This window comes from Colobus angolensis, unplaced genomic scaffold (assembly GCF_000951035.1).
Source record: "Colobus angolensis palliatus isolate OR3802 unplaced genomic scaffold, Cang.pa_1.0 Scaffold3, whole genome shotgun sequence".
Classification (NCBI taxonomy): Eukaryota; Metazoa; Chordata; class Mammalia; order Primates; family Cercopithecidae; genus Colobus; species Colobus angolensis.
Genome location: NW_012116265.1, coordinates 26,997,350 through 27,011,168, shown reverse-complemented (window position 1 = coordinate 27,011,168; position 13,819 = coordinate 26,997,350). Strand labels below are relative to the sequence as shown.

Genomic DNA, 13,819 nt, shown 5'->3' with positions numbered 1-13,819 from the left:
TGTGTAAGCCTCAGCTATTATTTTTAGGTGGAAGCTTACAGGCCATCAGCACAGAAACTGAGGGGAAAGATTAGTAATATAAGGATTACTTAGTTGCATTCTTAAAACGCCAAGAACATACCCTTTGTTCAATTCTGAAATTCGCTTCAAAACTCACACCACTCTGTCTCATTGAGAAAGCCTTGCTCAGCTTCCAAAGCAGTTGTTTCATTAGTGGGACATTACTGAGGTGCAGGAGGGAGGCCCCTGAGATCTTCAGGCCAGGGCTGAAGTTGCACCTTACCAGTGGGGACGCCATTATCCTCCAGAGCAGACACGAGTGAACCACGAAGAGAAAACCCACCCACTGGCCTGTTCTCTTCCTGCAGAGGAAAGGAGACCCAATTAGAAATTTGTGAATGCACAAAAGGGAAGAGTTGCACTCCCCTTACAACTCAGGCCAGCTAAAGAAGTCAGTGCAAAATCATTTGTAATAGAAGATGAAGCTGAACTTGGACATCACATGGCCAAAGCTGTCTGCATCAGTAAGGAAGCTTGGGCCTCTTTCACAGCAGGCAGCAGAAGTGCCCACCAATGTTGTAGTTACCAAGTCTCGCAGACTTGCAAATTTGCTTTTCGTTCCTGGAGATGTCTCAAACAGAGCCTCTGATCCAACATGCTACCCAGAAAAACATTCACTGGCTTCCTTAACCCTTGTGTGCATCTTACAAAGCAATCAGAAATACATATTTATAGTAATCATTTCTTTTTTTTTCTTTTTTGAGACAGAGTCTCACTCTGTCTTCCAGGCTGGAGTGCAGTGGCACAGTCTCGGCTCACTGCAACGTCCGCCTCCCAGGTTCAAGTGATTCTCCTGCCTCAGCCTCCCAAGGAATCGGGATTACAAGCACACGCCACCACACCTGGCTAATTTTGTATTTTTAGTAGAGGCAGGGGTTCATCATGTTGGCCAGGCTGGTCTCAAACTCCTGACCTCAAGTGATCTGCCCTCCTCAGCCTCCCAAAGTGCTGGGATTACAGACATGAGCCACTGCACCCAGCCATAGTAATCATCTCTGCAAAGTTGATAGATTCCTGCACATAGGACATCATTACACAAGTCTAGCATGTGCCTAGCATGAAACTTCCTGTGATACAAAACTGTGATTGGTGGTGTCCCTGGATGATTTAGGGCAATTTTACACACCACGTGCCTCAGGCCCCAGGAGCCCTTCAATTAATCAATAATCAAATTCATACTGCATATTGGGCCCAGCAAGAGGTAGGGCAAAAAATAAAATGGTTAAATAAAATACTGGAAATATTTGTACTACTAAATGCTAATGGGAGGAAAGTTCAGAGAAGGAAGGGATCTGCCCCAGCCTGGAGGGTTCAAGGGCAGTCTCAGGGAGGACAGGAGACTTGAATTGGGCCTGGATAGGAGAGTAGGTCCCCGGGCAGGAGAGGGGCATTCAGCCCAAACAGGAGGAGGAGTGGGAGTAAAGTGGGGAACAAATTAATCGCAGAATGCCTTTGAGATGGTTCCTTATCTTGTACCTGCAGCCCAGAAACTTGGCAATTCTTTTATTTCCTTTGCACACTTGCTTTGAGTAATCTCTTCTGCACTGTTTCCATCTATGTACATATGTGAGCATTTGTGCATGTGTACATATATATGTATATTTACATGTATATGTACTTATAGATAGGTGTGTACAGGCACATATGTGTGTATGTACATTTTCTGTTTCCTATTTTAAAAGCCGAGACAGCAGACTCATCAGGGGCACAAAGAAAGTAGGTTAGGCTAGACCATGGTGAGAGTTAAATACAAAACTAAAGTGTTTTTTCATTTGTTTATTTCTTCCTTGCTTCAAACAGGATTTGAGGTAGCCAGGAAGGAAGGAGTTTGAACTCCATCCTGTAGCCAGGCCACCATGACCCACAGAAAGGTCAACAGGAGCTTTTTGGAGGCTCCTCCTGCCACATCCCTCCCTGGCTCTGGGCCCTCCTGTGGCCTGGCTGGGTCCAGGCAGCGGTTCCTGACTGAAGCTCAGTAAGGAAGGAACTGCCCACTCTTCACTATTTCAACAAAAACTAATGAAAGTCATACATCGCCCAAGACAAGACTGAACTGCTAACTAAAGGGCCCTTTTTGTTTGCTTTTGACTGGAATTAGATCCACTCAGCATGTGGTAATACCTAGTATCAGAAACAGAAAAATGGTTTTTTTTAATTTGCCATCAAAGTTTTTTAAAAAGCAAATTAGTAAATTATGGCTTAAATATCATATGGTGACAGAAACTTTTCAAAACCTAGGTGGGGAAAAGTGGAGGGACGCAGAATTAATGGGGTCTCTGAATGGGAAGTGTGGAGAGGCTGGGACGTGCCAGTAGGAGTCTCTGTCAGCCTACCTCATCCTCCCTACTCACAAAGCAGGCTTTGGGGAAGACCAAAAGATGCTTTTCCTCTGAAAATGATAAAGATGGCCTCCCATGTGAAAGTGGGGGATTAGGCATAGAAGAAACCGCTCAAGAAGCAGGCACCTATGTGATGACGGGGCAGAGCAGCTTGGACTGTGGAAGGAAAGGCAAGGTGCAGCAGAAGCAGGTGCCAGGGGAAGACAGGATGTCCAGCCAGCTGCCCGCTGTGCCAGGAGAGGAGTGTCTGGGGGCATCACAACACAGGACCAGCACGGAGCCAGCATGCACACTCACTTTGGAAGGGTCGTAGTAATGCAGGAAAGCTGGATCCTTCCTCAGAACAAAGCGGCGCACCTTCCAGTTTTTCCTCTTGTGCCCCTGAGGCAAAGAAATGGTTCAAAGTTCATTGGTGACAGTTGCATGTCCCTCTCTCCTGCATCTATGCATGTAATGGCAAACCCCCAACAAGCCAGCCTGCTCCAATGGGACTACATTCTAAAACCAGTCCGCAGGAAACCTAAGGATAGCAATGACATGTCACAGACCTCCCTGCCAACACCCCCACTCAATGACACTGTAGCAAAAACGCCATCACCTTAAGTCAGCAAAGCCAAAGAGAGTCCGTGCAGAAGGAAAAGGGACACGCACCACTCGGGGCGTAAAGGAGGACAAGGAGGCAGGAGGTGTCAGCTGGGCTGGGAGCACACAGGTAAACTTGAGCCCAAGGGCACCAGCTAAGGGCCACATCAGTCCAAAAACAAACCTTCAGCTGCATGTATATTTGTCAGTCTACACATGTGCCCACATGTGCAGTAAAACCACTTTCACATTGCGCTTTAGGAAAAAAGCAAGAAATGATCAATTATATGATAAAACCTAAATGTGTAAGAAGCTGACATGTGCATGTGTGTGTGTGTGTGTGTGTGTGTGCGCGTGTGTGTGTGTGTGTGACTTTCTTTGGCCTCACTGACTGGGAGGGCTAAGGTTAGATCACAAACCTTAGCCCTCCTAGTCAGGAACACCCTCAGAGTCCCTCCCACATCCTCCTCAAGCTCCCCTAGGGGCCTCTTTTCCTCCCCTTGGGAAGGACTCCTATCAGGCCCAGCAGAAGCAGGGCCTTGGCGCAGAGAGCCAGCGGTGGGGATGATAAGAATCTAAGAGCAGATGAGGATCCTGATATGCAAGAAGCTGGTGTCAGCAATAGCAAATGCTCCGAGTAATGATGGGAGTGGCACCAAGCCATGTACGTGCCCTCTGTGCGGACACACACATTCGCATGGTATACAACATGTGCACAAACACGAAGGCCGTGCAAAATGTCTGCTTCACTTCCTGTGCCAAGGACAGGTGATTTTGTTCACAGAATACCCTTTTTGTTAGGCATAGGTAGGAATGCCACAGGACACGGCTTGCCTCTGGTTCAACACAGCTGCTCTCCCAAACACGGTTTAGGAGTAGTGGCCATGGCCAGGCTTTGAACACTGAGCCTTACCATGGAGAATCTGATCTTCAACCTACCGACATGGTAGAAAAAATTGTTTTTAGCTCAGAAAGTGTATCAAGGGGGTGTGCAGAATCTCACATTCTGAGGGAAGGCAGAGACCCCAGGACGCCCCAAGGAACAGAAGGCCAGCAAATGCAAAACCTCAAGCCAGTCAGCAACGCCTCCAAGACAAATATGTGAAGCTGGGCAATTCTGTAGAAGTTGTTTTTTGATATTATGATAATTATGTGTGTATAGTACAGTTTTCCTGAACAGCCCTTGTGTCTGGCACACGTGTGTGTGTGAGCGTGAGCATGTGCCTGTTCTTTGACTTGCTTCTGGGGGCTGGCTGGGCTCCTGCTTTCATAGATTCTGCTATAATTGGTGCCCTCCAGCAGCCTCAGCCCTTCCTTTCCTCTGTGTTCACTGCTGCCTCCCCTAACCTTGAGAACTGTCCATCTCTCTTCCCTGCTCCAAAGCAGCCATACCTGCTTGGCCAGGTAGCCTTGTTTCACCACCATGCCACTTAACTCCACAGTGCTCAGCTTAATTTCTTCCTTGGGGCTTATCTTCTTTTTGTAGCTCTCAGCCTAGGGGGAAAGAGGGAACAAGGACTCTGCTATAGAAAATACCCAGGCCCAAGCTATGGCGGCTGTCAGAGGGGAAAGGAAATTCTTCAGGACAGAAACCTCATTCTGCATCAGGATGAAGTCGTCCCCCAAGCCCAAGGTCTCCTCCCGTGACTGTGGACCCCAGACCCCCACTCTGTTATGTCTTCCTTAACCTTTGCCCTGGTGGCAAGAAGAACCCACTCCCCAACTTACGAAAGTATACAGGGCTGTGGAGTCATCCAGGAACTGCTCGGCCAGATCTCCAGAGCGAATGGCTCCCATGCTTCGGACACCCACCGGCCTGAGGAAGTTCTCCTCCATGAGCATGGAGGCCAGGGTCACCGCCTCCAGACGGCTGGCCACAAAGCTGTTGGAGATGAGCCAGTCCACCAGGGAGGAGCCTGGCCAAGGGCAGCACCAGTCAGGCAACAGGTAACGGACCAGCGTCCTTGGGGTGTGTGGCCAATGACCTTGCTGACCTTAGCCCTCTGGGCAGCCTCAGGGCTCTACCCAAGAGCAGACTGAAGGCCATACCTGCTGCATAGAGCCGTGGCTGCACACCCACACGTGGCCATCTCAGGCCAGCATGTTGCCCACCAGGAAGCTCTGACCTCAATACAGGGTGGTGAAGCACACAGTTGAGCCCTGCACCACCATGTCCCAGGTTGACCGCCCAGCCCGGCCCTGGGGAACAGGCTCACCGAGGAAGGTCTTTTTGTAGGTGCTTCCCTGCTCCATGTTGGGGCTTGAACGGATTCCGGTGCTGCTATCATGCATCTTGTCCACAATGCGACTACATAGAAGGGAAGGCAAAGGAGAGGGAACCCTCGTCACACTGGTAGGTACAAGGGAAGGTCCTGAGTCACTGCTAAGGGTATAAAGCAAGTGGCAAATGGTGTGACACACATCACAAAAAAAGGGGGTGTAGGAAAGCAGCCTTTTGCATGGCAAGAGTGATGCCATCTTGAAGTGAAGCCACCGTGATGATTGATTTTTTTTGTTGTTTTTTTTTTGTTTGTTTTTTGAGACAGTCTCGCTCTGTCACCCATTCTGGAGTGCAGTGGTGTGATCTCGGCTCACTGTGACCTCTGCCTCCCAGGTTTAAGTGATTCTCCTGCCTCAGCCTCTGGAGCAACTGGGATTACAGGCATGTGCCACCACACCCGGCTAATTTTTGTAGTTTTAGTAGAGACGGGGTTTCACCATGTTGACCGGGCTGATCTCGAACTCCTGACCTTAAGTGATCCGCCCGTGTCGGCCTCCCAAAGTGCTGGGATTACAGATGTGAGCCACTGTGCCTGGCCTGATGATGGATGTTTGACTCCCGCATACCATGGTGTTCCCATAGCACAACTCACCCCTCATAAAGATGTTTATCTAACCTCCCCAGCTGTCACAGGTTTCACAAGAAAGTCTGAGGCACGACTAGCTGCACATTTTCCCAAAAAAGCTTGCTATGGAAAGGATATTTTCTGGAGGACAAGAGTAGTGATTCACTGTCTCTTGGCCAGCAGAGACGTCACTTCTGTTTGTAAGTCCCTATTAAATGCCTTGTGAGAAACTGGATTTGTCAGCCCCTTTCTTCGGCCTCTCAGCTCCCTTGTTCTTTGCAGGTAGGCCTGTTTATACCTCCTCACCACAGAAGGGGGTGTTCAGTTATGCATCAAAATTTGAGAGGCAGGATTTTCAGATATTTCTTTTCTTCTTCTTGCTTATCTAAATGTTCTAATATTTCCATGCCAGACACACACTGCTTTTGTAGTAAAACCAAAGCGCTGTGACTTTTAACTTACAAACAAGAGTGTATGCTGGGCACAGTGGCTCACACCTATCATCCCAGTGTTTTGGGATACTGAGGTGGGAGGATCACTTGAGCCCAGGTGGTCAAGGCTGCAGTGAGCTATGATTGAGCTACCGCACTCCAGCCTGGGCAACAGAGTGAGACCCTGTCCCAGAAAAAAAACAAAAAAGCCCCAAGAGTGCACAGTAGCCCACATGATTCTCTGTGATCCTCCTGCATTAAGTCCAACCCCCCTCAGCTACTTTTTGAACTATCTTTGAACCCACCTGCCTACCCACCCTTATCTGCAGCTGATCCTCCCTGCACCCACCAGTGTTCAGCAGCTCCCTAGACCCATAGGAAGTGTACAGTCAAGGTTTCAGTGCCTGGTGAGCCCAGGAATGGACTCATACATCTTTGATGGGTGTAACAGTTCTGTTGCCTGGGAGGTTGGTGGAGATTTACTGTGGTTTGAATGTTTATCCCAAAAATCATGTTGAAAATCCCCAATGTGGCAATATTGACAGGTAATGATGCCTTTAACAGGTGATTGGGTCATGGCGGCTCTGCCCTTGTGAATGGATTAATCCATTCATGGATTAACGGGTTAAATGAGTTAATGAATTACCATGGGAATGGGACTTTCCTTTATAAGAGGAACAGAGACTGCAGCAAGCATGTTAGCATGTTCAGCCTCCTCACTATGTGATGCCCTGCACTACCTCAGGACTCTGCAGAGGGCTCCCACCGGAAAGAAGGCCCTCACCAGAAGCAGCCCCTCAACCTTGGACTTCCCAGCCTCTATAATGATAAGAAATAAATCCCTCCTTATGAGTTACCCAATTTCAGGTATTCTGTTATAAGTAACAGAAAACAGACTAAGACAAGATTTTTGGGGAGCTGTGACAGAGCCCTGAGCACCCTGGCTGAAATGGAATGGGGGTCTTGTGTCATGGAGGTGTGCAGAGGTGGCAGGAGCCACAAGAGATCCCATAGAAATGGGGCAGGTAAGTAGGGCCGCTCCCAAGCAGAGAAAATCATATACACGGGACAGGAACAGCTGAAGGCCCTGAAGCACAGTGGTAGCACCAGCCAGGCTGTGAAGCAAGCACAGAGCTCCCCCAAGGGGCGGGGTGCCCTGCCCACCAAACACAGGCAGGAAAGGCTGCCACAGAGCCCGGCAAGCGGGGCACTCACTGCAGGCTGATGTGCGGGGGCAGCTTGAAGGAGTTTCTCAGGCTGTGCAGCTGCTGGACCTTCCCCGGCTGCCCTGCGTGAATAGCCCCGGTTATCTCAAAGGCCCAGGCATCCCGCTCCTCTCGAGAACAGGCCTCCAGGAAGTACTCTGTGGATGTTTGAGTCTTCAGCTTAATGAGGAGCTGTGGGAAGAGACAGCCAGTCAGGCCAGCACGCAGGCAGAGCAAGAGGACGCCAGGCAGCAAAAATTACGGGACCCCAGGAGAATCTAGGTGACAGTGACTGCCAAATGCCCCGAGCCCTCAGCCACACAGCAGGTGGTCTTTAAAGATTCACTTGGACACCTCCAGTGACAGGAAGCTCACGGCCTCACATGGCAGCCTTTCCCTTGTGGACAAGGCACTTAGTGTAGGGCCTGCTTCCTGGACATGCTAGTTGTGTTCTCTCTTCTAGAACCACACAGATGAAGAGTCACCTCCTACGACAGCTCCTACACTGAAGAGGGAAATGCCCAGGCTTCAAAGTCAGACCCATCTGAACACAAACCCCAGCTCTGCCACTTGGCTGTGGGCTCCCGGGAACATTAGGAAATGACAGGATATTAATGCCTACCTCGAACGGACTGTTAGTCATGCTCCCTTCCGTCCTCTTTCCTTGTGTCTAAGCATCAAGTCTTTCATTTCTCATAGGATATAGTTTCAGCTCCTTCCCATCCAGGTCACTTTGTTTTTTTGTTTTGTTTTGTTTTTTTGTTTTTTTCTTGAGACGGAGTCTTGCTCTGTTGCCCAGGCTGGAGTGCAATAGTGTGATCTCAGTTCACTGCAACCTCCGGCTCCCAGGTTCAAGCGATTCTCCCACCTCAGCCTAGGCAGCAGCTGGGATTACAGGCGCCCACCACCATGCCTGGCTAATTGTTGTCTTTTTAGTAGAGACGAGGTTTCACCATGTTGGCCAGGCTGGTCTCAAACTACTGACCTCAGGTGATCTGCCCACCTCAGCCTCCCAAAGTGCTGGGATTACAGGCCTGAGCCACCGCGCCTGAACCCATCCAGGTCACTTTGTGCTATGTGTTCTACACTTGGTCAACATTCTCATAAATACAGTGCATGGAATGGAACACACAGCTGCAGGAGAAGTCTGAGCCCACTGGCTGTGGGCAGCTGCAGGGCACTGTAGACTCACTCAGTGCTCTTAGAAGGGAATCTTTTTCATGTAGGCCACTTCTCTATCTTTTAAGTGCACATTTATGGGATTTTTTTTGGATCAACTGTGGGATTGATAGGAGACTATCAATCGGGTGGTAGGTGGATCCATCTCTTCTGTTGGAAAACAGAAACATTTTCATTCTGAATCTGTTTTCCAAAGGATTCTCTCCCAACTTACTTTGCTTACAAACTTAGTCAATGTCCCTCATCCAAACTAAATGGTGAATAAGACATGGCTGGGCTGGGCGTGGTGGCTAACGCCTGTAATCCCAACATTTTGGAAGGCCGAGGCGAGCAGATCACGAGGTCAGGAGTTCAAGACCAGCCTGGCCAATGTGGTGAAACCCTGCCTCTACTAAAAATACAAAAATTAGCCCGGTGTGGTGGTGGGCGTCTGTAGTCCCAGCTACTCGGGAGGCTGAGGCAGAAGAATCACTTGAACCCGGCAGGCGGAGGTTGCAGTGAGCCAAGATCGTGCCCCTGCACTCTAACCTGGGTGACGGAGAGAGACTCTGTTTCAAAAAAAAAAAAAAACATGACTGGTTCATGGTCCTAAAGAACACCACGGGCCGGGCTCAGTGGCTCACGCCTATAATCCCCAACACTTTGGGAGGCAGAGGTGGGTGGATCACTTGAGGTCGGGAGTTCAAGACCAGCCTGGCCAACATGGTGAAACCCCAACTCTACTAAAAATACAAGTAGCTGGGCGTGGTGCAAAATTGTGCCCCTGAACTCCAGCCTGGGTGACAGAGTGAGACTCCATCTAAATAAAAACACACACACCCACCACGGAGCTGCTCCTTCAGTAGTAGTAGCTTGACAGTGAGCTCATCACCACTGTGGAAGAACAGAGTTTAGCCAGCTTCCTGAACCCCTGTTGTCAGCCTGCAGTTCACCATTTCAATGAACAGAATTTTAGGACACACTATAAAATTCCACGTAAAATTCTGACACTCTTTTTACACGTTCTCTAATTTTAAAAAGTATGTGTGTATATATTTCATGATTTGTTCTTAGGGAATCTATTGGCTCCTCTTGATCTAGCCCAAGTACTCATGAACCAGGCAGGTGACAATTCAAGAATTTTATGTAGAATTTTTGTTTTTTTTGAGTTAGGGTCTTGCTCTGCCTCCCAGGCTAGAGTGAAGGGACATGGTCATAGCTCACTGCAGCCTTGAGTTCCTGGGCTCAAGCAATCCACTTGCCTCAGGCTCCCAAAGTGTTAAGATAACAGGTGTGAGCCACTGCACCCAGCTGTGTCTGGTCTTAAGATGCTAAAAGGAAGAGGATGCAGAGCCCATCTTTTCCCAGGCTCAGCATCCTCCAGTGGTCCTACAGCTACCCCAGCAGAAAACTACCCCTGCCTGACTTCCCACTTTTAATCAGTGACACCTCCAAGCTTGCAATGGAAATAATGGAATGACATTTCATTTGTGCAGCCTCCTAGGCTGAAATGATACTCGATGCCTCCTTTTCCCTTGTCCTCAACAGCCAGTCACCCACCAAGTCCTGTTGGCATTTCTTTCATAATGACTTCTCCTGTTAATGCCTAGATTATTTTAATAGCTCCTTTTGCTTTTTATTTGAGACAAATATGAAATTACAGAAGAGTACAGAGGGAAATATAACAAATGCCAGTAAACCCACCACCCAGAATTAACCACCATTAATATTTTCTTATACTTAGAAGATTCCTTAATTGACCTCATTTGTCTTCAGTCTTTTTCTCTCCTGAACATGGCAAGCGTAGGAGAGTCAGAGAAAAACATGATAATGTTTTATTATCATTATTTAGAAAGAAAATGGTGAGATTCCTTTTTATGGACCTAGAAATCTTATTAGTAACTGAACTAAAACTAGTTCCTCCTTTTATTCTTTCTACACATTTTTTTTTTTTTTTCGGAGACAGAGTTTCACTCTGTCATCCAGGCTACAGTGCAGTGGCACAATCATAGCTCACCGTAGTCTTGGATTTCTGGGTTCAAGTGATCCTCCTGCCTCAGCCCGCAAAGTTGCTGGGACTACCAACACCTGCCAACATGCCCATCTAATTTTTTTTTAAGAGATGGGGTCTCACTATGTTGTCCAGGCACGTCTTGAACTCCTGGGCTCAAGCTATCTTTCCATCTTGGCCTCCTGAAATGCTAGCATTACAGGAATGAGCCACTGTGCCAGGCCTACATTTTTGTTTTTCTGAGATGTAGTTTCACTGTGTTGCCCAGGCTGGTCTCAAACTCCTGGGCTTGAGTGATTCTCCCACCTCAGCCTCCTGAGCAGCTAGAATTACAGCCTTCATTTTAGTCTTTCTAAGAGAGTTTTTTCTTTTTTTTTTTCTTTGAGACAGGGTCTCGCTCTGTCACCCAGGCTGGAGTATAATGGCATGATCTCAGCTCACTGTGACCGCCACCTCCTGGGTTGGAGCAATTCTCCTGCCTCAGCCTCCTGAGTAGCTGGGACTACAGGTGCCCGCCACCACACCCAGCTAATTTTTGTATTTTTAGTAGAGACAGTGTTTCACCATGTTGGCCAGGCTGGTCTTGAACTCCTGACCTCAGGTGATCTGCCAGCCTCGGCCTCCTAAAGTGCTGGAATTACAGGCGTGAGCCATTGCGCCTGGCCTCTAAGAGAGTTTTCATCAGACCATGCTCTCACTCAAAATCTTCAATGGCTCTCCATTACCTCCATCTGGCCCTAACCAAACTCCTATCACTCCTTTAGTGAACATTCCCCTTTGACCACACTGGAGGCCGTTCTCCCCAGAAGCCACACCCACCTCTCTCCATGCATACTCTTCTTACTTTTACTCGAGACATTCTACCTGTCCAGAATGACCGCCTCTCTCCTTGTTCCATCTTTGCCCACATCTCTATTCCTGAAGCTTTGCCTGACCCAGCCTGAAATACCTTTTTCCTCTTCAGGGATGAAGGGTTCTCTGCAGCTCCTGATAGCTGTGGCATCATTGGAATGCCAAATGTTTTTCAATTAACCACTTGCTTTCCCAATAAAATGAGCAACTCTATGAAGAAACAATCTTACCATTTTCTTCCTTGATTCCTCCACGCCTTGCAAATTTCTTGGCACATAATGGGCCCTTGATTAATAATTTATTGGGAGTTTTTTTTTTTTTTTTTTTGAGGAGTCTCGTTCTGTTGTCCAGGCTGGAGTGCAGTGGCGTGATCTTGGCTCACTGCAAACTCCGCCTCCCAGGGTCAAGTGATTCTCCTGTCTCAGCCTCCCAAGTGGCTGGGATTACAGGCCACTGCAACCACGCTCAGCTAATTTTTGTATTTTTAGTAGAGATGGGGTTTCACCATGTTGGCCAGGCTGGTCTCAAACTCCTCACCTCAAGCAATCTGCCCATCTTGGCCTCCCAAAGTGTTGGGATTACAGGCGGGAGCCACCACACCCAGCCTAGACTTTTTTAATGGTAGGGTTGAAGCCACCCCTTACTTCTGGGACACAGACCCTTCAGGGAATGAAAGCCATCATAGTGAATGAAGCCATCATAGTGAACCCCAAGATAGCAGTAATTACTCACATTTGTGTGGTGCCTGCCTCCCAGCCCACACAGTGCTCTAATACACCATGACCTTCATAGTCCTCACCACAACCATGTGAGACAATCAGGGGCAATTATTTAATCCCATTTTATAGATGAGGAACGAAGGCTCAGAGAGGGTTAGCTACTTGTCCAAGCTCACATACCTGGTAGGTGGCGGAGCCAGGATTTGAATCCAAGTTTTTAAATTCTCATTCTGAGCTCTTCCTCTTACCCAGACCACTTTCCCAAAGAGGCCAGAGGTGGGAAGGTTGTGGAACAGAGAGGAGTTGGATAGCAGGGGCCGTCACTTACCGGCCGGTTTTCATACTCCAGGCAGGGGCAGGTGATGGTGCAGCCATCCAAGAAGATCCGGCCCTTGGGAGGGGTCACTCTCCGACCTCCCTCAAGCTTGTAGTACACCAGCGTGTTCTGCCGAAGGATGAACCATCGCGCCTTCCAGTTGTGGACAATGTGGCCCTATGGACAGACAAGAAAGCCCTGAGGTGAGGTGGCCAAGGGGAGGGGATGGTGTTCAGGGAGGGGTGTCCCGTGGCACAGGTAACCAGACTGTGCCTTGGAAGTTACTCTCCAAGGAAGACAGCAGGATTTGTGTCTGGATCTCTTTTGAGTATGTAGCAAGACCTTTGGCACTGACCTTCTAATTCCTATTTGGCCATTTTTCTGGTTATAAACCTTGAAAGAAACTACAAAATAAAAAGAAGAGAAAAATCACTCACCTGTAATCCTACTGCTAGGAGACAGCCATTGCTAACATACTGTATTTCCTTCCAGTCTTTTTTCCTTTTAGTTTTTGCCTTCTGGTTTTTTTAAAAAATTAAGATTATTTTAAATATAGTTTTATTTTCTAGTTTTTTTGTTTTGTTTTGTTTTTATTCTTGTTTTATAGACAAGGTCTCAAAAGAGACAGGCTGGAGTACACTGGCATGACCTCAGCTTACTGCAGCCTCCCCTTCCTGGACTCAAGTGATCCTCCTACCTCAGCTTCCCAGGTGGCTGGGACTATAGGCGTGTGCCACCACATCCGGCTAATTTTTACATTTTTTTGTAGAGACGAGGTCTCACTATATTCCCCAGGCTGGTCTTGAAGAACTCCTGGGCTTCTGTGATCCTCTCACCTTGGCCTCCCAAAGTGCTAGGATTACATGCATAAGCCACCATGCCTGGTCCCTGTTTTGTTTGGCCTTGCTGAGCATCTTCTGACACCATTACATTTCTGTAAAATGTATTTTTAATGACGATTATGTGGATACATAGTTTACATGCCAACTTCTATTGTTTGTAACTGAGGTTGTTCCATTTTTTTCACTATTCTGTAATGAATATCCTTGCACGTAAATTTTGACCTGCATCTGTTTTTTTCCTTTGGATATATTCCTAGAAAGAATATTACTAGTGAAATGATGTGGGCAATATGAGGCCACGTAGTGTCCCAGTGCTAAGGACTCTGACAGTCTTACCTAGCCAGGTGTGGTAGGTATAAAGAAAAGGGTAGTTTAGGTGGTTCTCAGGTGGCAGGCATAAAGAGAAGGGTAGTTTAGGTGGTTCTCAGGTGGCAGGCATAAAGAGAAGGGTCGTTTAG

At 48.0% G+C, this 13,819-nt stretch overlaps 1 protein-coding gene across 1 annotated transcript in view; it reads right to left on the bottom strand.

The window, feature by feature from the left end:
• The window catches only part of PLEK2 (pleckstrin 2), a 36,337-nt gene that overhangs the window by 743 nt on the left and 21,775 nt on the right, over positions 1 to 13,819 (bottom strand). Inside the window, 7 exon segments of the mRNA XM_011949823.1 lie at positions 284 to 362; positions 2,697 to 2,780; positions 4,374 to 4,475; positions 4,710 to 4,897; positions 5,198 to 5,289; positions 7,474 to 7,655; positions 12,532 to 12,923. Coding sequence (XP_011805213.1) covers positions 284 to 362; positions 2,697 to 2,780; positions 4,374 to 4,475; positions 4,710 to 4,897; positions 5,198 to 5,289; positions 7,474 to 7,655; positions 12,532 to 12,923 — 1,119 coding nt within the window.